The 27,501-nt window shown below is 41.1% G+C and overlaps 1 protein-coding gene across 9 annotated transcripts in view; it reads left to right on the top strand.

Moving 5' to 3' along the window:
• KIAA1217 (KIAA1217 ortholog) overlaps positions 1 to 27,501 on the top strand; it is a 502,750-nt gene that overhangs the window by 398,179 nt on the left and 77,070 nt on the right. The window contains exon 1 of one of the 9 annotated variants that reach the window (XM_089533375.1): positions 933 to 1,030. The exons of 7 other annotated variants lie outside the window; for them this stretch is intronic. In XM_089533375.1, the coding sequence (XP_089389501.1) occupies positions 989 to 1,030 (42 nt within the window). In that variant the 5' untranslated portion in view covers positions 933 to 988. Of the gene's footprint in view, positions 1 to 932; positions 1,031 to 13,614; positions 13,886 to 27,501 lie in introns of those variants that run through there. One more of the 9 variants, XM_089533377.1, reaches the window with a different exon arrangement.

A 27,501-nucleotide genomic window follows, 5' to 3' on the forward strand; every position in this document is an offset into this window, starting at 1 on the left:
TTTATGGATTCAACAGAGAAAGTTAAGCAAGTGCATAGCTTTCTCTAACAAAAAAACCCTTTGCAATCTTTTGTACAGTTAAATGGGAGGAAGTCTCATTGAGGTCAGTGAGATTTACTAGTGACTAAACACTCATGGAACAACTTTGTAGTTCTAAGTCTTCAACTTCCCTAATGTTGCTGTGGTTGTACCTTAATCCTAAAGTTTTCACACTGTCTGAGCATTCCTCTTTGCTGACTCCACCTCCATTTGTTACACCTCTGTTCTGTCTCCACTTGCCTTGCTTGCATTGGAAGCGGAAAAGGCTTTCATGGGAAATGTATTCTGTAGGCTCAAGATCTGTGAGATTTACAATTCTGGTTATGAAGGGCTTTAAACTGTACACAGAGCTTCCATGCATAGAACAAACTGCCTACTTCAAACATTCACCAGCAAGTGAATGTTATTTTAAAATGGTGGCAGGCTTCTTGCCTGCCACCTGTCCATCTTCCTTTCTCTTTCTTATTGGATAAAATGCATTAACTGTATCAGGCCAATGAAAGTATGGCCAGCAAGTGGGTTGCTTGGTGCTTTGTTTTGTTTTTAAAAAGAGTCATATAGGACTTAGACGTGGATTCAAAAGTTGTGGAAAACACCTGTAAAAATATAGGCTTATAATTGTGCATCTGTTTTGAGTGCACACTGCAGTGCTTTCCATTTTGAGCCTGGGTGTATTAAAGCATTGCCAAAGTTATTAACATAGCAGTATATATATATATATATATATATATATATGGGGTGTTCTTTTTCATGAAACAGTTTCTCTATACTTCTGACGAGCTCTCCGGTGACTCCGTGGAGGTATGTCACACTGCAGGTGGCATGTTAAAATGTGCACCTCTGCCAAGAAAATTCATTTCCTGATCTGCAGCCAGCTCACTCCGAGGAGCTGTGATCTTATTAGCTTTCACAAGCTAAGCAGAGTTAAACTTGGGCAGCCATTGGGGAGATGGCTGGGCTGTCGTTCACATTCAAGCAACAATTCTTTCAGGTAAGTATTACCAAAGAGCTTGAAAAGGAGGATGGAGAGCTGCTGCAGAAACTCTTACCTGCTTGCCTTGGATTTGGTGAACTTGTAGAAAGTAAATGGGAGAGCTGGGAGAGGAGGAGAGGTGACTGCTGAGCTGAACAAGGAAGACATTAGCAGGACAGGGAGAGGCAAGATGGATGGGGGTGCGTGGGCATTGCTATTTATTTCCTTTGCTTTGATTGTACTGATGATGGAACAAACTGCTGTTTTCATGTCAGTATTTCTGCCAGAGCTTAGGAAGGACTTTTTTAAACTATAGCTCCAGAATCCCTGAGCCGGAATGGCGGGGGTATTCTGTGACTCATAGTGCAGAAAAGAAACTTTTCCATGCTCTGATGTCAATATAGGCACAAAAGGATCATTCTTCTAGGTAAAGTATCTAATGACAGGGAAAGGGTCTCTTTCTACCGTCAAAAACTATTAATGACCTTCCAGTTTGCTTTAAAAGAAAAAGAAATGTGAGCTGATAACATGGCGCCTTTTTGTAAGCAGCGGTAATAGACTGGCAATAGAGCCAATTCTGTTGTTAGGATCAATTTGGGGGCATGGAAGGTTTACCCTGAACCACTGCATTTGGCTCCCCCCCCCCCCCCGCCTTGAGTTACAGATCAGTAATTATGATGATGGTTGGACTTCTGTTTGTGTGACTCCCAGTGTAAGGAAATTCAGAGGAAAATGTGTGTGCCTTTGAGAATACCTGATTTAATTGCTTTAAGAAATGCAAAGAGGACTAGCAGGGTCTGTTGAGTTGTCAAGGATTGACCTTGAGGGGGAAAACTGAGCATGGAGAATTTACTTTTTGGATGACCTCTCCCAGAATTGGACTACAATTCCCAGGTCCATTGTGAATGGGAGATTTTTTAATCATATGCTGAGAAGACTACTTCTTTCCAGAGCCAGACAGTGCAAACACAGAAAGTAAGTTTTTACACAAACATTATATGCCTCTTTCCCTACTCTTATTACTTACTCATCTTTTGCTTTTTCAGTTTAGTCCCTTTTACAGAGAGAGCAGCTGAGCTTCTCTGATTTTCTCCACTGTGTTTCTTAAGTAGCACACCCTGGTAATCTCAGTGTAAGTAGGAAGTACTTTCTATAGGATGTTTTATTAGACTTACTGTTCAAACAAGTGTATAAAATACTCATTCTTTCCACTTTCATATTGCTTGCTTTCTTCCTTGATTTCTTGATTTCTTTCTTTTTCTTTTTGGAAGAGTGAAAATAACACAAAAATAATAAGCATTTTCTCTGAAGCTATGCCCAGGCTTCTCTCTCACTGCATCCATTTACATATGAGAAAACTATTTCCCACCACATTTCTTCTTTTGCTGCCTTATCTTATTGGTTTGCATATCTGAGCCCCTTTACTCTTCCAGTTATTTGGCTACCAGTTTCTTTCTAAAAACAATGAAATTGGGTGATAGGTAAAAATGAGGTTAATTTTGTTGTTGGTAAGCCTTTGGTGATGGAGTGGATTAGGAAATATCCAAAGAATATTAATAGCTAATCTTCATCATCATCTTCTGATTCCATCACCAGAATTGTGAGAAGTTTTTACACATTATTATTATTATTATTACCAAGTTCCACTTGGTAACTTTATTATTTTCCCCATGAGTAAACTTCTCATGAAGGTTGCCCTCCAGTGGGCAAAATTTCTAAGATTTTACAACAGTAATTCTGAGGAAGGGGAAGAAGATAATGTATTTAAGTACTTGAAACAGTTTTCATGAAGCAGTTCTCATGTGGTTCAAAGCTATCTTTCCAAGAGATCTGTTTAATGAAGCAAGTTATTAGCAGTCAGTAATGGACTGGTGAAAGCCAGCATGGTGTAGTGGTTTTGAGTATTGGACTAGGACTCTGGAGATTAGGGTTTGATTCCCTGCTCAGCCATGGAAACTCACTGAGTGACCTTGGGCAAGTCATACACTCTCAGCTCCAGAAAACCCAACTTAGGTTCCACCTTAGGGTTGCCATAAGTCAGAAACAACTTGAAGGCACATAACACCAATGTACTGATAGCCACTATACATTTTCATAATAAAGATCCTGAGATAGGTTTCAGTGTTCCTAGGAGTATAGTTTGAAGCAGACACGCTGTCCAACTGGATGATCTCAGATGTGGTGGATTACCTCACCAGTAATTCCCAGCCCTAAATGATGGGACCTGTACCATTTTGACTAAGGCTGCTTTAAAGCTATGGAATTCATAGAGCAGGCTTTAAATTCCACCTCTGCCATTGGATGGTTATGTGACTTCAGGCAAGTTGCTGTTCTCCTTGCCATCTATGATGCCAAAAAAATAATGCCCTACTTTGTTGGGTCATCTTGAGGGTAAATGTAACTTGAAAACACTTTATGAGTTAAGAGTGTTGCATAAACAATAATTAGTAGGAAGAAAGTTGCACATTTTCTCCAGTCAGAAATGACTATATGACTAGCTCGGTAGCATCCATGTTTGTACTGCAAACCAGATTATGAGAAACAAAGCCGTATTATCTGATGGCTGCACTGAGTGCCAAATGAAAACTGGTTGTGCAAAATCAATGCAAATTGCCATATGAGTTTAGGAATGTGAATTTGACCCCCTGTTCCTTCTTTTCTCTGGAGGGCATCAAAACTAATGAATGAGGAGCAAAGCAATTGATTCAGTGTGGAACAAGTAGCCATAGCTAAGCAATCTATTCTAAGAAGCATAATAAAGTGCTGTATAGGAATGCCCAAAACTGATCTCTCTCTATTTTTCAATTTTCTAATTTCAAGTTTGGTTCTTTCTAAACTTTAGGGTTTTTTAAAAAGTTTCCATATAACGATGTATGTATGTTTAGGTTCATTTTTCCCAATAGTTCCTTAATATTGTACTTAATATTTTGTATGAACAACAATATTGTGCACAATTTTTACTCATACATTCTATTCTGTGCATTTCCCCCTATTGTACACATTTTGTATGCATTTTTCAATGGAGAACGCCATTGCCAAGTCCAAAATTTGAAGAATAACCAAGTTTCACTTATTGGTTCAAGTGTGACAAAATTTGGTAAATTTGCATGACAGTGTCCTTAATTCTGCTGTTCTTTTTCCAGATTTCATCTGTTTGATAAAAGTTATGCAGATGAATGGGTGCGAGATGGAACTACCTGTCTAATAGAGAGAGAGAGAAAAAACTAGAAGATGAAAGCTAAAAATAGTGCAGGTGTGAGATATATATATATATATATATATATATATATATATATACATACATACATACATACATACACATACACATGTGTGTGTGAGAAACATTTTCAACAAGGAGGTCATATATCAAGTTTTAATGGCCCCTGAGACTGGAGTGAAGACAGCTGTGCATGTATGTTACCTTACAGTTAGGGAATCCTGATATACTGTAATGCCATCCCTGTGCTGGCTCAAGCAAGGAAGCTGAGATTAGGTTTTTGGGTTACTCTTGCTGTTTCTTTGCAGTATATCATACAGAGCTTTGTGGAAATTTTTCAGCTCAGATCCAGGGTGACTGCAGGTCCAATGATGCAGATTCACAGCATAATGTGAATGTGTTATCACATGCAATTCATTTCTATGGGAACTCCCTCCGTGGTGAATCCAAAGTGAATTTGGTACAAAAGTGAATTCACAGAATTCACATTCAAGCTCACTTCGATTTCACTCCGAATTGGTCTAGTGTGGAATGCAACTTTGCTTCCCTCCCGATACACCCCCCCCCAAACCTCCAAAGGCAAATTTCCCATGATGCTGCGCTGCAATTTTGCCCCAATTGCTTCCGTTGCTCGGAAGGGTAGATGACAGGGATGGAGGGAATGAACAGGAGGCTGGGGGGAGCAACAAACTCCAGCTCCCAGAATTCCATAGCCTCGAGCCAAGGACCCCACAACAAACTCCAACTCCCAGAATTCCATAGCACTGAGCCAGGACAGTGAAAGTGGAGTTAAACCGGAGGCCACTGTTACAAAGGGAAGGAGAGTGGATTGGATTCAGAGAAGTGGTATTTTAGGGAGCATGGAGAAAAATTATAATACTTATAATTTTAAAAAAGTTTTTAAAATATTAATAATAATAATAATAATTTATTTTTATTAGTTTGCTGAGGCACCAGAGCTCTCTGGCAGACAAAGCTCAATGTCTCACGACACTACAGTTCCCAGAATTCCATAGCACTGAGCCAGGACAGTGAAAGGAGTTAAACTGGATTATTTCCCAAGTGCGGATGCAACCTAAGAGAAGGCAACTGTTACAAAGGGAAGGAGAGTGGATTGGATTCAGGGAGGTGGTACTTTGGAGAATACGAGAAACTGGATCATTTCTGCAATCCTCCAAAATGGGTCTCCTTCGGAGCCAAAGGATTTACTTCCAAGTAAACCCGCAGCTAATAATAATAATAATAATAATAATAATAATAATAATTGGATGGGGGCTCTGACACGGAGGATAGATAAAGATGTGGCTGAAATGGATGAGGAGAATAACAGGAAAATAGATATAGATATAGCTGAAATAGATGACAGGAGAATAGATGTAAATGCAGGTGAAATGGATGGGGGCTGGAGGACCTGTTTGAATTTGGCTGCCAGGGATGGGAAAATAGAAGGGAGTCATTCATGTGAGGCTGTCATTCACGTGAAAGTGGAACCAGGCTCCCTTCTTCACCCCAGAAGTGCACAGGTTCAGGATGCGTTCAGACCCCCACTGAGCATGCACAAGGGTCCCAATTCGAATCAAGTTGAATCCGCATGGTACATCCTGGTGTGGTAATACAATGTGCATTCACTCTGCTTTGCTTGAATCTGCATCACGTGACTTGCTTGGAATCGAACTGACTCCGCTTCCCCCTCAATTCAGAAGGGCAACGGAAAGGCAACCAGGTGTGGTAAAACATCACGTTTTAACATGAATTCGCATTGCTAGACAGAAGCGACTCTGGATCTGGTGTGGAAAAAATCACTTTTCGCGTTGCTAGAACAGGAGTGACTGTGGATCTGAGCTGCAACCCCCCCCCCCCACACACACACACACACACACATGTGATAAGGGCCTTTGTCTTGGAGCTTAAAGCACTATCTTGTGTTCATGAGGTGGGGGTGAGGGTCAAAGAGTTCATTAGAGAGAGAAAGGAAAGACCCCAGGCATTATATCATACCTCAAGGCATTTCTGAATTTAATTGAAGAGATATAAAAGCTCTCCTGATAAATTTCACTGCTGTTCTTATTAAACTCTCATGGAAATTCCTTCAATATGTCTGAAAAAGAACCTCACATTTCAGTTTGAGTTTTGCTTTCAGGAAAATTTATTGGCAGCTCATTTAGAGTTATGGCATTTTCCATCTACACAACCCAGTTGCTTCCATTTACATTGGGTTATTTCTGCTTCCTTAGAATTTTCTAAAACTATTATTTTTCAAACTTCTTTTTGGGACCTGTCTCCATGTAGAAGAGGCAGAACAACTATGCAATGGGACGCCATTCCAAATGTTCCTACATTTCACTAGACCTGCCATAAGATGTGTGTGCATCAACTAGAAATAGAAATGCGGCTACAGCTCTGCCAATCCCCCACCCAATATGTATGATAGGAAAGAAATTTTTCTAAGCTCTGTTCTAAAGGTTTGCAAAGGAATGCCTGCATGCAGCCATCTGTACTTACATAAAACACAATTTGATCTGCACTGGGTTCCATGTGATATATAGTGTTACAGATGTATATAATAATAATAATAATAATAATAATAATAATAATAATAATAATAAATTTTATTTATACCCCGCCTTTCCAAAAAAATGATCAAGGCGGCTTACAAATGTTAAAAACAGTTACAATAGGATTTACAATACAAATTAAATTACAATATAAAAGTTAAAACATTACTACAAAGAATAGGAACAGGAGTCAAAAAATACACATATCAGGGTACAAACAATCAATCACAAATATTTCGGAGTCAAAGGAAGAAAACAAGGGCAGAGAAAAACCAATTAAACTAAAGAGGGAAGGCCAATCTAAATAAGTATGTTTTTAAATTCTTCTTAAAAGAATCTAATGAGGCGGCAGAGCGAAGCTCTAAGGGGAGCTTATTCCAGGAAGATGGGGCAACGATGGTAAAAGCCCTCTGTGAGGTCCTTACAAGATGTGCTCTAGGAACCTCTAACAGGTTTGTCCCGGATGATCTAAGTGTGCGGGGCGGATTATGTGGGGAGAGGCGGTCCTCCAAGTACCCTGGGCCCAAGCCATTTAGGGCTTTATAGGTTAAAACCAACACCTTGTATTGAGCTCGGAAGCGAATAGGCAGCCAGTGAAGATCTTTTAAAATAGGTGTTATATGGTCCGACCTGGAAATACCAGCGACCAGTCTAGCTGCCATATTCTGTACAATTTGCAGCTTCCGGGTTTGGTACAAGGGTTGCCCCATGTAGAGCGCATTGCAGAAATCCAATCGAGAGGTTACTAAAGCATGTACAACAGTTTCAAGGTTCCTACGGTCCAGGTAAGGGCGCAGCTGGCGTATCAGCCGGAGCTGATAGCAAGCACTCCTGACCGTCGCATCCACCTGAGATGTTAGCTGGAGCGACGAGTCAAGGAGCACCCCCAAGCTGCGCACCGAGTCCTTCAAGGGGAGCGTGACCCCGTTCAGGACCGGATGACAAATCTCATCACCCGGAGCCGGGGAACCTATCACCAGTACTTCCGTTTTCCCTGGATTCACACTGAGTTTGTTCTCCCTCATCCAGCCCATTACCGACGCCAAGCAGGCATCTAGAGGAGAGATGCCATCCTTAGTTACTGCATCAGTCGGAGACACAGAGAAGACTATTTGGGTGTCATCAGCATACTGATAACACCGCGCCCCGTGTCTCCGGATGATCTCTCCCAGCGGTTTCATGTAAATGTTGAATAGCATAGGGGACAAAATCGCTCCTTGAGGGACACCAGATGTAAGGGCCCTCATGTCGGAGCGACAGTCCCCCAGCTCCACCATCTGGGATCTGCCCGAGAGGTAGGACCGGAACCACTGCAGGGCAGTGCCCCCGATACCCAACTCCCCCAGGCGTCCCAGAAGGATACCATGATCGATGGTATCGAAAGCCGCTGAGATGTCCAAAAGCACTAACAGGGACACGCTTCCCCTGTCCATGCCCAGACGGAGATCATCAACTAAGGCGACCATGGCAGTCTCAACTCCATAGCCCGCCCGGAAGCCGGTTTGAAATGGGTCCAGAAAGTCGGTATCATCCAAGATCGATTGAAGCTGGAAGGCGACTGCTCTCTCGATCACCTTCCCCAAAAAAGGTAGCAGCGAGATGGGCCGATAATTGTTGTGTATCAGGGGGTCTAAGGAGGGATTCTTAAGCAAGGGTTTAACCACTGCTACTTTCAGTTTAGATGGAAACTGACCCTCTCTTAGAGATGTGTTAACGATGCGGTGCAACATAGTCAACACCACATCACCCCCCTGAGCTGCCAACCATGAGGGACAGGGATCAAGAGAGCACGTCGTCTTCCTAACGCTTCGAAGGATCTTGTCCACTTCATCGGTACTAACAAACTCAAAGTGATCCAGTAAAACCGGGGCCACGGACGCTTCGGACGCCTCTCTTACAGGATCTGCATCAATACCGGCGTCAAGATCAGCCCTAATCCGAGAGATTTTATCCGCAAAGAAGTTGTTAAAATCGTCACAGCAGGCTTTAGATGGTACCAAAATAGGGCTCAGGGAGGGAGGGAGCTGAGTTAGCTCTCTCACAACCCTGAACAGCTCTGCTGGACGCGACTCTGCGGACGCAATACGTGCAGCATAGAACGAGTTCTTTGCTGCACCTATTGCCACTCCATAGGCCTTCAAGTGAGAGCGAAGGAGTGTCCTGTCGGATAAGCGCTGATGTCTTCGCCAGTTACGCTCTAGTCGTTGCGCAGCCCGCTTCCTTACCCTGAGATCTTCCGTATACCAAGGTTGTTTGTTGGAAGCAGGCCGGTAAGGACGCTTGGGAGCGACACTGTGTATAGCCCTGGAAAGATTAGAATCCCAGATGTTGGCCAGGGCATCAACAGAATCGCCGTCAGTGCCAGTCGTATACTCCTCTAGGGCTTCTTGGAACCTTTTGGGTTCCATCAGCCTTCGAGGGTGGACCATCCTAATAGGTCCGCCACCCCCGGGGGGACTTAAGGTAGAAGCCTTGATTCGAGCCTCAACCAAGAGAGGGGTATATGCCCCTCTCAAACCTTCTGACTAACTTACAGAGATCTAATGATGGAGCAAGGTCAAAGGCAGGGCCAGTAAACCAGGTCCTGTGTCTCCCTCCACATGTTTACTATATGTGTGGCACTAGTATATAGCTCCCCCACATGGCTAGAATATTGGGACAACTTCCATTCTTATCACTGTCCCCATTATTTTCCAAAGCCTAGAAAATTAGTATATGCAATTGACAGCATGCTCTGCTTCTGTAGTAGACTTAGGGCCACAACAGACTGGCAAAAAATGCTGGCTTCTTGGTGGTATGGTGTACACATTGTACACGCCCCAGTGCTGGCATCACACCATCCCGCTGACCACACAGCAGGTGACATCATTGTGTTTCTGCAGCACAGTGTTTACATGCACCACAGAAATGCTGAAAAAATGGCTGTGGCAGCAGCAGCAAAGGTTCCTTTTCCCTGGCACAAAAAGGAGCAGCTTTCTGCCACTTCTATTTTCAGCAGAAAAACATCGGGTCAGAGCATGGCATGCAGTTGCCACAGCCACAACCTGGCAGTCAAAGGGGCAGTGTTAAGCCGCCCCTTTACAGCCGTCTGTTTTGGCCCTTAACCTGTGTGTGCGCCTTCAAGTCATCTGTCGACTTAGGGTGTTCAAATGATTTCCATAGGGTTTCCTTGGGCAAAGTATACTCAGAGGTGGTTTTTACTCATTCTTTTCTCTGAAATATAGCCGTCAGCCCATGGTACCTGCCAACTATTATTATTATAATTAAACTTTATTTATAAAACTATGAAAGAAGGTATCCTCATTTTGATACCCCAAACATTGGTGTGAAACATTTTGAGACAATTTCAACAGCTTATTTAATAATATTTGTTTGTTTGTTTGTTTGTTTATTTATTTATTTATTTTTCCTGCCTCTCCCTGCAGATCAAGGCGGGATTACAACAGAAATAAAATTACAATGAAACAATAAGAATTTATGTCAACCCCAAATCCCTCCCATCTTTAAAATAATAAAAATACACATTAAAATTCCAACAAGAACACAGTTTAAAATAATCAAGGTGGAGAGGACCATTAAGGCAGATGTGGGTATCCTTCGTGAGGTCAGGTTGGGAATTTAGTGTTAAATACTGTCTATTCATTATCTTATACAGGTTTTCTTTTAAACAATTGCACAAAGTAATTTTTATATCTTTAGAAAAAAATTTCCCTATACATCATAACCAAAATGCTGGGCCATCTCATCATGTACTCTTTTACAGCCTCATCTTCTGTCTCTAGTTTCAGAAGCTATTTATATGCTTTTTAAATTATTGATCATCAACTTTACACAACGTTAAATAAAACTCATTTTCTCTAACATCTATGCCTGAATTTCTCCTGTCCTTATTCAACCTGTCCTTAAGTTTCATGTAAACAAACCAATTTTGCCTTCCATAAGAATTATCTCTATAAACCTCCAGCTTTCTTCTTCAAAATACAAAAGATCATCATAGTGCAACCATATCCAACTTTTATCCCAACTTTTAACCCCAAAAAGGCTTCCTGTGGTGATGTGGCTAATATTATCTTAGGAAAAAATCTATTTATAGTTGTTCCCGGAGAGCCTTTCTAATATAGTGATTTTTAAATCCAGCATGTGCCTTAACTTTATCATACCAAAGATAATCATGCCAACCAAATTTTAAATCATGGCTTTCAAGTTCTAAAGCCCTACATCTGAGTTATATCCATTCCTTCAGCCATTCAAAATGACAGGCTGCATAATACAATTTGACATGAGGGGCTCTCAAACCACCCATTTTCATTAGCATTGTAAAACATTTTACATTTTATTCTGGGTTTCCTTCCCTGGCAGATTTGACAATCTCTTTCTGCCATTGCACAAAAGGGATTCAATTTCCTATAGTAGGGATCATTTGAAAAAGAAATAAAAGCCTTAGCAAAACATGTGCTTTTATTACTGCAGTTCTACCCAAAAGGGATAAATTTAACTTTCCCCATTTTTTCTAAGTCTCTTTTAATTTCTTTCCAGACTTTATCATAGTTCTTATGAAGTAATAAATTGTTATTTTTTCTGATTATAACTCCCAAATATAAGAGAGGTTTTTTTTTAATATGCTTGTGTTCATTAGCTGTGCTCATACCTAACTTTTCTCCCTCTGCTCATTTCCTCACATCTGGGATTATCTCTTATTTTCAGAACCCAGCTAGGAGAAGCTGTTGGCAAAATATTTGCAAGAGAATATAGAGATGGAAGCAGTCTCCACGCACCCAGTTCTTCCCTCTCGAGATTTATAAAAGTCTCAGGACTGTGGAATTGGGAATCCCATAATGCCTTTAGTGTACCCAGCAGATAGATAAATTCATTATTGCCACAAAACTTTGATGTGTGTAGATTATGTACTCCATAAGCACATTGAACTGGATGACCCATAATGTATTGAGTATCCCCATGCAGAAACTTTGTAGAAATAGATGAATAAGAGAACGGGGCATCCTCTCCTTTTACAGCACTCCACATGCACATCAATGCTCCCAGGTCCTTCCATCACTACTAGTTGCAGAATAACTGACGTAACAGGTGTTGATAAACACTGAGAGATTTAGATCTCACCCTATGTCTTTGGAGCTCTGCAAAAAAAAATTTTACAGAAAATTTAAAAAAAAAATCAAACCAAAGGACACACTGAGAAGTTGTTAGGGCAAGGAAGCGAGGCTATGGAGGCCAGTTATTATTATTTTTATGTATAGAGTGCAGAAGACAGAGACTGGGACAGAAGCCACACCATTGCACTTTTGAATAACTATGTGATAATGAGTGTCCCCAATCTGATATGTTTGTGTTTCATGCACAATGCTGTTTGGGTGATTTGTGCGCCTGGTGTGCTAAAGTCCATAAGGGATGGCCCATCCTTTTATAGATATGAATGCTTGAGCAGTTACAGGTATACTTGGTGTGTGATGTCTGAAGCTATGCAGGTTTTTCATGGTTGAAGCTGAGCAGGCAGGATTTCTTGGACTGGTGCTACTGGGAAGTTTTTCTCTTCTGCAAAGGAATAGCATATGCACCTGTACAAGTGGGAGGCAGTGCACTTCTTTATGTGCCCATGAAAGGAAAGCCCAACTAGTCCAAGCATTTTCTTTCCTACAGTGGCCAACCAAATTCCTCCACAGTCTCCAAAAACAGGACACAGGCCAATAGCCTGGTTGCCATCTAGCATTTATGATGTAGATCAGGGGTAGGCAACCCTTTTGAGCCGGGGGCCAGGTTGCTGTCCCTCAGACAACTGGGGGGCCGAAGCCAAAAAATAAATAATTAAATATTTTTTTTTGAAAATTAAATAAATAAATAAACCAGGACAAATGTAGGGCAAAATTTTCAAATGGAGGGCACTTTTTAAATAAAAAATGGAGGACACGTGAAAAAATTTGCTGATTTAAAAAAAATGTTAAGATAAATGCATGTTTCTGAGGCTTCTATAGACAATTGCCCCACCATGCCCCTCACATGAGATGCCAAAGGCCCTGGCGGCAATCGGTGGCAGGACTGGGCTGGGGCCAGTCCCAAGGCCTCGCCGGGCCGCATCCGGCCCGCAGGCCGCAGGTTGCCTACCCCTGATGTAGATCATGATTGAGAACTCCATGGGATTTACTGACCATACGGAACTCTGTGTGAGCAGAGCCCAAAGTCTTATTGGAAGGCTCCCAGATGCTTCCTGGAAGCAGGCCATGATGACAATAAATAACGCAAGGTGAAAAAATGTTAGTATATGGGACGTGTGTGTGCTTTTTAAAGGAAAGCCAGGCAAATCCCCCAGATCAAGCCTTTCATTTTCCTTCCTTAATTATCCAGAATGGAGTGCAATCCCATCAAATGGTAGTACTGTCAAGTCAGTTCCACTGGAATTGCAACATTGGAACTATATCTGGCATGCAAAGCAGATATTTAAGCAATTAGTTCTGGGGAATCTGGTATGACTGAGGCTACTCAACAATGTATTTAAAAGGTCCCATATGGCACTTTGCAGATCTTCCTATTTCTAATAAAAACTTATGTTTACCTTGGGGGCAGACATGAATGCATGTCTGCTGGCTCTAGACTGTCCAAAGGACACAAACCTCATCTTTCCCACTGCATTGCTGTCTGCTTTATCCTGGTGCTTTGTCATTGAGAGGTTATGACAACATGAGCCATATTGTATTTATAAATATCACGTGTTTCCTTGCAATGGCTCACGGTGTCTGCCAAGCAGAACACATGGAAGAAGCATTTTTCGTCAGTTCAGAATTGGTTTTGGTTATGCTGGTTTCCGGAATGGTGGGGGAATGCCTTCTATGCTCAGATTTAACTTTTGTGCAGTGAAAGCAAAAGCCTCTAAATGGCCGTGAAATCTTTTGAACGAGAAGGCTGGTTTTCCTGCCCCTCCTCCTTTAGACCTCTTTATTTTTTTGGCTAAAACTTCTTTTAGTAAAACAGAAGCATGTCAGGTCGGTTTTCAGAAGACTTGAAGGGCGCAATTAGATGCGAGTGCTTTTGTGTTACATTACCTACAAGACTTGACTAGGAAAAAAAGTGAATTTACTGGAGGAATGTAAGGTAAGAAGCCTTGCCTGTGATGAGCTGCAAAATTCCTATGGGGCTAAAGAATTTAGTAGGGTGTTGCTTTTTTAAAAAAGGCATTGTAGATTAAGAGATGAAGTTGGTGCAATTTTGAGAAAGCAAAGCTATAATTTTACATGTAGCCTGGAGGAACACTGAAATGTTCTCTCTCAAATTTTTCTAAAATCAAAATACAGTATATAATCTGTTGGCATCCCCCTCCTCTGTATTTGAAGGCATCCAGGTACTTCTGTAAGTGATTTTTTAAAAAATCAAGTCCCTGGTGTGTAGGGGATATTTTTGTGAGCTGAGCTGGATAATAAAATGAGTGGGTTGTTCATTATCTACTCTGCAGTCAAAGGGAATCCAGATCTTAATAATGCGGCTTTAAATCGAACTGCTGTGAAATATAGTGAGTCTAAAGATGGATGGGGTAGTGTCCTTTCTTTTCCAGCTTTTTTGATGACAATCCACAGAATCCTCAGTGGAAGCCAGATGAAGCTGTTTTCAAAATGTAAGAAGTGATAACATACCATTTGAGGTATGACCAGGGAAAAACAAATGGAAAATACAAATGTTGCAAGTCAATGCAAAGAGTGGGAAGGGCCAGCTGGTATCAATCTTCCCCAATCTGTACGTTGTGCAGGTTGGGGATGATAGGAGTTGCAATCCAACATAGTTCAAAGCCCTGAGGAAGACTTTCTGATGGTACACTGTACTAGCGACTACTTTTTCCAGGACCACGCAAGCTGTCAGGAGGTAAGACAAAATCTGCTGGTTCTGAGCAGTCTCTTTCCTGTTGCCACAACTACCTACACTAGTATAGTGCCCCAAAATATGCCAGTCTGTGCTGCCTTTTGGAACTGGACATCAATGGTCACCCAGGTGATTGGTTCTTCACCTCCATTATTGTAAAGCAAGGGAGGAGATCTTGGCAGCTCATAAGGGCCCGAGTCTGTCTTTGCAGCCCATGGGCCCATCTTGGACTCCCCCCCCCCCCCCGCCAAGAATCCCTTGGCTAAAAAAAATATCAGCCAAAGGGGGAAAATGCAACTTGTAGGAGTCCCTGGGAATTATAATTTACTTTGTAATGTGGTTGCAGGGTTATTCTGTATCTTTGAAAATATGAAGAGAAAAACATTTTTTAAAAAAAATTGGAAGTGTATTTTTGGCCACTGCTGATTTGATTTTTTTTTCCTGCCTGCCTGCCTGTGGGCCTGCAGACATAAAACTAGCCCCTAAGGCTTGTTCATGTCATTTGTAGAGGACAGAGTGACCCTGAATAGTAACCATACAGTTCTGACAGCAATGGGAAGATTGGTCACCATTGCATGCTAGTGATCTACAATTTAGTGGCTGCAACAGATGTGTGCAAAGTGGATATGATGTTGAACTGGAAATCACACGAGCCATAGCCATCATAGGAACCAATGAGGAATGTTGGGAATTGTAGTTCATCTGTATGTCAGGGGGAACACTTTTCCCACTCCAGCACGGATCAATCATTGCCCACAGTTTACTGGGCTGTTGTTGTTATATTTATATTTCACTTTTTTACCAATTTAGGATGCCAGGTGGGTTACAGCGGTTTAAAACAAACTTGTTCACTTTCACAAATCTAGCCTTCTTGACTGCCAACTAGCATGAGCACCAACCACACATCACAGCAGCTCTATGTTTGGCTAATGCACAAATGGATCTCATGTGCAGACCTGGGCGAACCAGGATTTCCCGTGATATGAAAGAGTTCTGTTTATATATGTTGGTACATATGTCAACCATAGCCAAGCATATGGGCCCAGTTGAATTTTCAATGTGTGGGGGGGGGGGGGGGCACACCCGGAGGTTCATTCATTCCTTCAGGATCCCAGAAGTCATTGTAGTCTTTGAAGACAACCAGCACTTTTCCCACCACCAACTTCACACTTTGACCTACACACAGAGGGTGCCCTTCAGTGCAAGTCATGTGCCCTTCAGTGGCCAGTCTGGGCCAACCAGGGAATGTTTTCAAGCTGGTTTCAGAGGTAGAGGAGTTAACAAAGTATTAGGAGAGTTGCCTTTCAAGGCTGTTGATGTAGTGGTCTTCCTCCTCTGGTCAGCTGAGGCCAGAGTAAACTCATCACCTCTAGGTTTCTCTTTCTGACCACTGCCACCATCACTGGTGATCTTGAGGTTTACATGTTGCTTTATTTTGCCTATTGATGCTGAACATCCATCTCTGTGAAGATTGACTGTCTGTAGGGAGTGATTTGGGGCACCTTCTCTTAAAGGCCTAGTTTCAACTTCCTTGCCTCTCCTGCCCCCAGTTTATACCAGCAGGATGTGAGTAGATTCCTGGATTGTGACTCCCACAGCATTGCTAGTGGTGAAGGAAACTTCAACTCAACATCATCTGGATGGTTTTATGTTGCCCAACGCTGATTTATCCTGAGATTTAACACTGTTAATGGGATTGAAGTTGTTAAATGCTGTGCATATTTTTATTGTATTCTTCAACATCTCATTACCAGCCACCTTGGATCCCATTTTGGGACAAAGGTGGAATATAAATGCAATATGTAAATAATAAAATAAATAATGTGCTGTGAAGTATTTCAGTCAACACACCAGCTCACAAAACCAGAGCTGAGAACTTTTCAGGCGTTTTGATCTACATTTCCCACATTCTGTTACTAGTGGTCATGTTGGTTGTGACTTCTGGAAACTGAAGTCTGTTGTAATTTAGAGATGGAGAACATGTGGCTGTCTAGATTTTGGATTATTTTTTCTCTTTGCTTGCTTGCTTGTGTGTTTGCTTGCTTTCTTCTCAATACCCTCCTTTCCTCCCTCCCTTCCTCCTCCTCCTCCTCTTCTTCTTTTTGGAACTGAATACCCTTGGGCTTAAGTCTCAGGCCTTAATATGTAATGTGTATGATATATCCCTGAGCTGTATTCTCAGTTAGTCTTCTCCCAGTTAGTTCCTAGATAGCTTTAGAAAACTTTGGAGAGTCTATTGGGGTGGGGGAATTTTCTGCCTCCTCCTGGAGTTGCAACAGGTTGCACCATTCTTTCCCAGTGAAACTAGTGACTGAAAAAAAAAGCATTCATTTAAAAAAAAGTGATTGGGAGATAATTAAAATAAAATGCTGAGGTCTGTGCTAGAGACTTCTGGAACCGCAATACTCCCAGAGTCTCTGTGGAAAACATATTTTGTGAGTGATAGAAAGTTTGGGAGTTTTGTGGGTTGCAAAAATGGCCATGGGCCATATGTAGCCCACTAGTTCTCCACTTCCCAGTCGTGTTTTAGATCCCAGATTTAATGGTTTTGCCTGGACTTTCCTTGTGTACTATTTGCATAACTAATATTTCTTAACTCCTGTCTCTGTGCCCCACCCTTCTACCATCCTTTACAACTGCTTCCATGTTAGAGGAAACAAGAACTGTTTCCTCATTCTCGCATAGATAAAGTAATAATACAGTGAGCCCGCGTCATATGTGGGCTCCTTATAGGTGACTTTCAGCATATGCTGAAGCCGCCTGAGAAATGGGTGCATGCAAGCATGAGCCCCATTGGATATAACAGGGCTCAAACTTACGCGTTATTTGCTTTACGCGGGAGAGGTCCGGAACGGATCCCCACATAAAGCAAGAGCCCACTGTACTCTGCACATGCACAGTTTTAGACTATAAACTTAATTATATCATAACTTCAGCATGACTATAGGATTAAAAGGGAGTTTGCATCTGCTGCCCTGATGTTACATATGTTTAGTGGGGAATAAGCACTACTTTGTTCTATGAAAGGGGGACATATTTTGATAGTAAGAGAAATAAAAGGAGTATCTGTAAGCATGTATACTTCTGGCTGCCTGCCACTGACTGTAAAATGTTTCTTTAAAAATAATAATATGAAGAAGAAGAAGGCAGAAAGGCTGTTCAGTGAGCTGTTACTGGCCCAAGACCTAATTTCTGGTGTGTTTGTTGCACCCTCCCATCACCTGCTTCTCTGTGAGGTGTGCTAGAGGGCCCACCATTTGAGCCTTGACGTCTACCCCTTGATATATCACTGCCCTTTTCCTCTATTAAGCACCATTTCCAAGGCTGCAATACAGTGAAATGTCTACTGCCATATGGGAACATATTCAAATGCATTGTGTTTCTGTTTATATATTTTGCATCTTGCTACATGAAGAACCAGGATGGTGGTGTTGGGAATTAATCACATAAAGCGACATTCTCTTCATTTTTGCATTACTCCTTTGGAGAGTAAGCTTCAGGAAATTGGGTGTTCAATATTTATTCTCTTGAAATTCAATGTTCTCATTTTAATACCTGCTGACCTTCCCTTGCATAGGATTACATCCTTCTCATGCTACAAAAATGTTTATATTTTCATAAGGAATCCTATGTATTATGTATTTATAACAAATTTTATTTCCCCTTTTTTAACTGTGTTTGTGTAGATTTTTCTGATGCCTATATTTATTATTTATTGTTGTGTGCCTTCAAATCTGGTCAGGCCCCACCTGGAATACTGTGTCCAGTTCTGGGCACCACAGTTTAAAAAGGATGTTGAGAAACTGGAGTGTGTCCAAAGAAGGATGACTAAAATCATAGAATTGTAGAGTTGGAAGAGACTACAAGGGCCATCCAGTCCAACCCCTGCTATGCAGGAACTCTCAAGCAAAACATCCCTGACAGATGGCCATCCAGCCTCTGCTTAAAGACCTCCAAAGAAGGAGACTCCACCATTCTCCAGGGGAGTGTGTTCCACTGTCGAACAGCCCTTACTGTCAGGAAGTTCCTCCTAATGTTGAGGTGGAATCTCTTTTGCTGTAGCTTGCATCCATTGCTCTGGGTCCTGTTCGCTGGAGCAGCAGAAAACAAGCCAGCTTCCTCCTCAATATGACATTCCTTCAAATATTTAAACAGGGCTATCATATCACCTCTTAACCTTCTTTTCTCCAGGCTAAACATCCCCAGCTCCTTAAGTCATTCCTCATAGGACATGGTTTCCAGACCCTTCACCATTTTAGTCGCCCTCCTTTAGACACACTCCAGTTTCTCAATGCCCTTTTTAAATTGTGGTGCCCAGAACTGGACACAATATTCCAGGTGGGGCCTGAGCAAAGCAGAATATAGTGGCACTATTCCCTTGATCTAGACACTATACCTTTATTGATGCAGCCTAAAATTGCATTGGCCTTTTTAGCTGCCTCATCGCACTGTTGACTTTTGTTCAGCTTGTGGTCTACTTGGACTCCTAGATCCCTTTCACATGTAGTCTTGTTCAACCAGGTGTCCCCCATCCTATATCTGTGCATTTTATTTTTCCATCCTAAGTGCAGTACCTTACATTTCTCCGTGTTGAATTTCATTTTGTTAGCTTTGGCCCAGCTTTCTAATCTAGTGAAGGGTCTGGAAACCATGCCCTATGAGGAAAGACTTACGGAGCTGGGGATGTTTAGACTAGAAGAGAAGGTTAAGAGGTGATATGATCACCCTGTTTAAATACTTGAAGGGATGTCATATTGAGGAGGGAGCTAGCTTGTTTTCTGCTGCTCCAGAGACTAGGATGGATGCAAGCTTCAGGAAAAGAGATTCCACCTCAACATTAGGAGGAACTTCCTGACAGTAAGAGCTGCTCGACAGTGGAACAAACTCCCTCAGAGTGTATTGGAGTCTCCTTCCTTAAAGGCTGGATGCTGGATGGCCATCTGTCAGGGATCCTTTGATTGAAATTTCCTGCATGGCAGGGCAGGGGGTTGGACTGGATGGCCCTTGTGGTGTCTTCCAATTCTATGATTCTAAGCCAGTTCCAACTTATGGCGACCTTATGGCGACCCTAACATGGGGTTTACTTGGCAAGATGTGTTCAGAGGTTTTTCCTCTGAGGCTGAGAGAATGTGACTTATCCAAACTCACCCTGTGGGTTTTATGGCCTAGCTGAGAATTGAACCCTGGTCCCCAGAGTGATAGTCCAACACTCAGACCACTACACCACAGTGGTACTTATTCTTTAAATTATATTAAAACAGTTTAGTCATTTTATTCATGAGTTTGCAACTTGGTTCTTTATTCTGAGTTAGATTATACAACCTCTTTTTTTCTGACTTTTAATACAACATCTGGTTACAGGTGTAGGCATGAAGGACTGACAAAGAATGATATGTTTTGTTCTTTTCTTTTGTATTAGCTTTAGCCTAACCTGTTTCATATTCTAATAATGCAAAACATCTTTTTAAAATCAGGGTGCTTGATAATGCCATTTGATACTGGAAAGGTTACATTTCTCATTGTTCTTGTATTAATCATCTGAAGCTGTTTTATAGTTTTATTTGGCTTTGGCAGAGCATGAAGGGCAGCAAAAAATGGAAGAACAACAAACCCCAAAGATGCTGAATTAGTAGATCGGAGAGCCAGACAGGCATGGATTTATTTTGATTTGCGAGCTCAGTTTCTAATGCGATTTCTTTTTCTAAAGAAATCAGAAATTTGATATGCTACCTCTGTTGTGCAGAAGAAAAATTGTTGATCTTTTACATAACTGCATATTTTTGTAAACTATTCCTCTGAGGTCTGCGGGTGGATAGGCCTGGAAGTGGTGGGTAGCATTTTATAAAACCATAGGACTCAAAGGTAGCCAGAAGTCATAGGCTTCCCAACATTTTCAGTTAGGCAGGTAAAAACAATTTGATCATTTGGGGGAATAAATGTGAGTCCTTTTCTGAAGGCACCAATTCAGTGAGGGGACCCATTCACACCACAGAATTGTAGTGCTATGTTCCACTCTGAACACTAAAGTGAGGATTGTCCAAGTCATTGTTTTCCTGGATTGATAAAAGGATAGTAATTATGTGTTCCAAAAATCAAATCAAGGTTTAACCAAGAAGGTACTGTATTATTTCCCACCTCCTTAGCTTTGTTCATACAACATAGTAATGCATGTGGGCATATTTTATTTTTGCCAGGCTGATTTTACTTGTATATTTTTCTGAAATATAATTTAATATAAAATAAAATTATGTATACTTTATAAGTAATTATTTTAGTATATACTAGGACTCTGTTACTCTGTATGGTAATATACAAATGGATTAAAATAATAAAATAAAAGGGGATACAAGAGGGGGTGACTGGAAAAACAACAGGCTGCTTTAGACCCAAGACACTTGGGGGGCTGTATCCTCACTGTATCTGCTGCTGGAAAAGGATAAGAAAATTGCCCCCAAATTCCATAAACACCCTCTAGGAGAAATGGAGGGCATTTTTGCCAAGTTTTCAACCATTTGTGGCCATTTTAGTCCCTGGAGAGGCCTGTTTTTAATAAGGCATGCATAGAAGTCCTTTTGGGAGCCTTAATTGACCCAGCCTTTTCCTAATGTAGTGAAATTGCCTTCCATATATCTGTAGAGGACATTTTGAAGCATTTTAATTCCTAGGGGGCACAAACATGACCTCACATAGTCACATGCAGTCCAGTTGTGCACCCACCCCTGATATAAAAGCACTAAAATGTTTTCTGAAATGCCTGGTTAAAAAAGAAAATCACCTAACATTAAAAAGATTATAACGTAGGCACTCAGTGAGGCAGTGTACCACCACGGAAAATGCCCTGTAACTTATAACTATTTGCCAGATGATCTGAAAGAGGGCTTCAGATGGTGACTGTAAGATTTGGTAGATAAGGAGATTCTACGTCAAGTAACCTGACCCTAAAACATTTAAGATTTTACAGGTTAAATCCAGTGTTTTGGATTTGGCCTGAAAATGGATGAAGAAAATGGAGCCAGCACAAAGGGAAATGTACTGGCATATTGTGGTTAACTTGGCAAAATTGCCTCCCAAAATTCCCAGCTTGCGTAACAATACAAAGCTATGAAACATCATTGCAATAATTTAAAACAGTTGTTTACAAAATTAGCAGGGAGAAAAAGAATTTAACTTAAAAAATGCCTAAAATTAATTAACCCATTAAGAACACCATTGTAAACCAGCATAAAATTAACCATCAGTCCATGGCCAGCCTACACACAAAACATAAGAAGAAACTGCAGCTAAAAATAGTTCTTTGAAGTCTGTTTGAAAGTCAGAATGTATGGGTGGCCTTGGGAGGCAGTTGCACTTTTCACTCTAAAGGGCTTCAGCCTTTCAGGCCTAAAATATTCCTGGAGCAGCTTTCAAATTAAGGTGAAAATAAACAATATGTAGTGAAAATCATCAGTAAAATACATAAGACAAACTAAGTCTATAATGCCAAATGGATTTTTAAAAAATTTAAGCACTCCCTGAAGAGTCTAAACTAATAAGATCTTTGCCTGGTGTGAAACATAAACTTGCCACCATGTCAGCCTACTTGACCAGGGAATTCCAAAGGTGCTGGCCTGTTACAGACTGCCAAAATAAAGCTGCTTCAGTTCTCTTTGGAGGTATACTATTTAAATAATGCATGGGTCCTAAGAGTTCGGAGGTCATACCAAAGCCACACTTGATTCCTAAGCACTGGAGTGAAGCTTTGGTGCAGCTTCCGGATTCTTAGGATGCATGCATCATTTAAACAGCATACCTCCAAAGAGACCTGAAGCAGCTTTATTTTGGCAGTCTGTAACAGGCCATAGAGTCCCCAGTAAAAAATGTCTCACCCATCTTTGATGGGTAGGACCTGCTGAAGGCCTCTGAGGAAGATCCCATTGACTGTGTAGATACATGTGTGAGCAGATAATTCTAGTAGTAAACCGAGGGATGAGCTTTATCTCAGTGATAGAAGGTTAAGAGAGGACATGATAGTCATGCTTAAATAATGGAAGGGATGACATATCGAAGAGGGAACAGGCTTGTTTTCCATGGCTCCAGAGACTAAGACAAGGGGAAATTGATTCAAACTACAGGAAAAAAGATTCCACATAAATTTTAGGACAAACTTCCTGATGGTCAGAGCTGTTTGACAGTGGAATATGCTGCCTCAGAGTGTGTTGGAGTCTCTTTCTTTGGAGGTTTTTAAATGGAGGCTGGATGGCCATCTGTTGTGGGTGATTGGTGTTCCCGCTTGGATTCAGTGGCCCTTGTGGTTTCTTCCAACTCTATGGTTCTATGAGTCTATCATATAATTAAAAGGCATAATTCTAGCAAGCTGGTGAGATAGTTCTTTATAGACTTTAGCTTATTTAAGATAGGCAATCCAGTGCCTTCAATTTATTTGTTTTCCCCTACACCTTACACAAATCCTGCCCATCTAATGGTCAGACATTATGGCAGTTGTAGTTGGAAACACCTGAAGGGGCACAGGTTACTTACTCCAGATGAGGTGAGCTGACTATATAGTGCTCTTGCACACACCTGCTGCAGGGATCGGCAGCTTGTTAGTCCTTCAGATGTTGCATTCACCATCTCGCAGTTCATGCTGAGTAGTGCTGATGTGAGTTGCAGTCAAACAGTATCTAGAAAATTGAAATTTGTGTCCTTCCTCCCACCTTCTAGTCTACAGCAGTGGTACAATGGAATGAGGACATGCAGGGTGGGAGCTACAGAACATTTAATTATCAGGGATGATGATGTTTGGCTTTACTGTTCCATCAGAGCTTAGCAGCACAACAGCTGGGGAGAAAATGTATCTTTCCCAGAACAGTATGTTATTTTGAGCTATCACTGTTGTAATGCAAAATATTTTGTAATGTCGTGGTCTTGAATGGGCAATTATGACCCATTTGTTTTACAAAGGACCTGATCCTGAGGATGTGAAAAATGCTAGAATTGATTTGTTGATATGGATCAGACCAGCTGCCTGCATTTTTGGACTATCTTTGTAGATGTAGTTATGGAGTCTGTATTGATGAGCATCTGTACTTGAAAATTTACCACTACACCATTGCCTATAGACAGAGTCACACACAGGACACTTGGCCCTTTTGAAGTTATTATGCAGCAGCAACAAGTAGCAAGTTGCCATCTCTTTTTTGCCCTCTGACAGACAGGCAGCTGCACAAGGCAACCAAATGGGTGCCTGAATGCAGCAGTAATTGCTAGCTATCTCCAGAGGTCTCCACCTTTCAAGCATTTAAAAACACAACTAAAGTGCTTCTTCAGATGTCACTAATGGCTTGTAAGCAGAATGGGCTTACATTATGCAGATGAGATAAATGTGGGTATTGGCAACCTAGAAAAGTAATTACACAACTGTGGCTTTTTACAAATAAAATTAAAATTGAGATATACAATTTGTGTATGGTTTGTGAAAAAGAAGGGGCTTTTAATGTTGGCTCTCTAATTCATTGGAATAGACATACTGAGCAACAAGGTTGATTTTCCCCCTCATTTTCCAAACAATTTTGAAAAACTTATGGGAAAGAAAAGGAAGGGTTTATTAAGTTCTTTCTGGTTAGATTGGTTGTTCAAATATGTGTGGGTGGTTTGGGGGCTGGTCTATGTGTGTGTATGTTTTGCATTTTTGTTCTGTTTCCATTTTTTGGGGGGGGGGCAGAGTGCTGCATGAAAATAAAAATAGATGTAAAGTGAATGCATGCAAAGTTAGTCCAGCCCTGATGTTTGCTTGGCCAGTCAGGAGTGGAATTATGCAGCCTGGTCCTAGTGAGATTGCTTGGGAGCTTGAATTTGGCAGAGAAAGCAGCAGTTATGAACACTCTTTGATGTAATTTGATGTCAGTCGCTCTCATGTATGGTTAATTACTGTGGTGTGTGTGGTTTTTTTAAAGAAACAAATGCAAAAATATACTGTGTCTCCTTGGTTGGGGTCATATTTGTTTTTAAGCATAGTGTTCCATTTGCTTTCAGTACAGCTGAACCAGAAGGCTGCAGAGGCTTCTCACACCACAATCATCATAACTCCCTCTGCATGCCAGAGAAGCTATTTTCACCAAAAACAAATTATCTGCCTGTCATAGCAAAAGAGCTAAGAAACAAAGGGAGGGACAGGCAGGGGTGGATCAACAATAGACCAAACAGGCGAAGTGTAACACTCCCCACATTTATTGGACGCCACTTCAGTAAATTCTCTTGGCACTATTTACCCCACCTCTATCTGGGCAGGGACTAGCATGTAGGCCATACCTTAAGATTCCTGATATTCCTTGGTGGTCTCCTGCCCAAGAGTACTAGCCAGGTACTCTTCCAAAATCAGAAGAGAATGATTATGTTTAGGGTGGTGTGGTGGTATTTGGTGGGAGGGCATGATGGCACACGTTATGTTTGTATCTAATTCCAAACACTTGCAAATAAGGGGACAGGTGGGAGGAAAAGTTTTGCATTCATGCAGAAATGCAATTTATGATATTGTACCCCAGCCCACAAAGTTAGGAAGATCATGGTATCTGTGCAGTGTCCAGAGCTTGGAAGTTACTAGTTATAAACAAGTTACTTGAAGTAGTCTTCCTCCAATAAAGCAGAAATAACTGAATTACTTTACAGATACAAATTGACAGGGATGTGGCTTCTCTAAATGGTGGAAGAGGAACATCACATCGTTTGAGCACTGGCGGTTCATGTGTTGCCTCATCCTGTTCCATTCAGACATGAGCATTTGTTTTAATTAACTTTAAAATAAGTATTTAAGTAAATAAGAATTGAGAACTATAACTAATTACTTTAAAAAATAACTTCCCAAGTTATTTCAGTAAACTGTTTAAAGCATAATATTACTATATTAAGGAAAGGGGGGAAATTCGTAAAATGCTATTAAGCAAATCTAAAGATGGCTGTAAACTAGGACAACTTCTGATACACAACAATGGCAGCAACAGGAGGAGGAGGTGGACTGCTTTGAGAAAGGTGGAGACAAGACTGATGTGTGACATGTTTGCTTGCCATCTCTGAGGCTGCCACAGTAAGCCATCCACTTTGGCTCAGCCTTGCAAGTTTCCTGTGTTTTAGCAAGTAGTCATTATGGGATTGCAAGTTGGCAGGCACCATTCTAGCTATGCCAGTGAACTGTTACATTTGCAGTCAGGCTACAGGACTGGAGGAATGTAAAGTTAACAATCATTTACAAATTCTGCTTTATTCTTAATTTTGAATACTTTAGAAATCTCTTGTCTTGTTTTGGAATATCCCTTCTAGCCTCAGCCTTGAAGTGGGGCGAGGAATGATAAAGCACTATGGTCAAGGGCACATTCTTAGCAGTGTTTCATAAATGATGCATTCTCTCAAAGAGGTTTGGAAAAGTTACTTTTTTAGAATGCAACTCCTAGAATCCTCCAGTCAATATGGTCATCAACTGGTTCTGGCTGGCTGTCCTTTGCCTGCCTGGATCTATTTAATTTAGATGGATTTAATTAGAATTTATAAGTAGACCTTGATTGTGTGTAATTTTTTTAAAATCATATTTGTGTAATGAGTTTTTGTGTGCCTGGATCAAGAATGCTAGAAGACCTTTATCTTTATGAATTCTATTATGAACGGTTTGTTCCAATATGAACAGTGGCTGCTATGATAAAGGGTAAATGTTGCTTCTGGTACCAGAGACAATATGATGGACAGTTGTTGAGGAGCTGAAGTACCAAGGGAAGATGGCTTCTGCTGTTGTGTTTTTTGTAGTTCACCTATAGGCCAGTTGCTTGGCCACTGTGATAAGGGACTGCTTGGCTAGCTTTGGCCTTATCCAACATGGCTGTTCTTAAATGTCTTGATCTATAGCTCTTGTGTGGATTGGACAGCCAGTGTGTTCTGGTGGTCAGTGATATAGACTTAAAACAGATCACTTGAGTGACTTGACTTGTACTCAACTCAGCAATAAATTATACACTGACCTGACTTGCAACTTATGTATATCTTTAGCAGCCAACTTGCTGTTATCATTCACTTCAGGCTGCAGGCAAGACCTACGACCAGAGTACAGGGTGAACAAGAACAAATGGTGTTAGGCAGCAAGCCTGAGGTGGAAGGATACTTCTAAAGCTTTAGAAGTCTCCTCTGATGTGTACCAGGGACGTACTACCAAGCAGACCTCAAGCCCTGCCTTAAGCCTATTATGTATTTGCTGTTCCCCTCTGAGAAATGTCCATTGCTTCCTTTTTTTCTGTTAAAGTTGGCTCCCCGACTTGAGACAGAACTTGAAAATAACTTACAAGAACTTGAGATTAGACTTCAGACTTGAAAGTAGAGACTTAAAACTCGACAGTTTTGAATACATCACTGGAAGTGTTTAGAGTGTTGGAATGGGACCTGAGAGATTAGTTTCAAATCTCCACTGAGACACCAAGTACACTTTAATAATAATACATTATAAATCCACTGACATTCTCCTTCCTAATTGTTTCAGTGTTTTTCCTCATTCTTCAATAGTATGAAGATGCATTAAAAATTAGGAAGAGAGATATGCTTAGAAATGCACATTTTGTAAAAAAAAAATACACTTAAATATGTGTATGTGTATTTAAATATGATTGCTCATGCAGTAGTTTAAAAAGAATTGCAGACTAATATGGAAGTGGGATGAAACAAATTTATGAGTGAACACACACAGAAGTGACACAGACCAGAAATAGACTAATTAATCCACCCCTAATCTAGATAGGAAAAAAACTACATCATCATGTCCAGCCTTGGCATGTTCAGTAGCATACATGATTCCTTTTTCTTCTTCAGTGGCACAAGAACATATGAACTGGTGGCAAAGCATTAAA

This window comes from Sceloporus occidentalis, unplaced genomic scaffold, assembly GCF_023333645.1.
Source record: "Sceloporus occidentalis isolate IW3139 unplaced genomic scaffold, rSceOcc1.0.p SCAF_7, whole genome shotgun sequence".
NCBI classification, from domain to species: domain Eukaryota; kingdom Metazoa; phylum Chordata; class Lepidosauria; order Squamata; family Phrynosomatidae; genus Sceloporus; species Sceloporus occidentalis.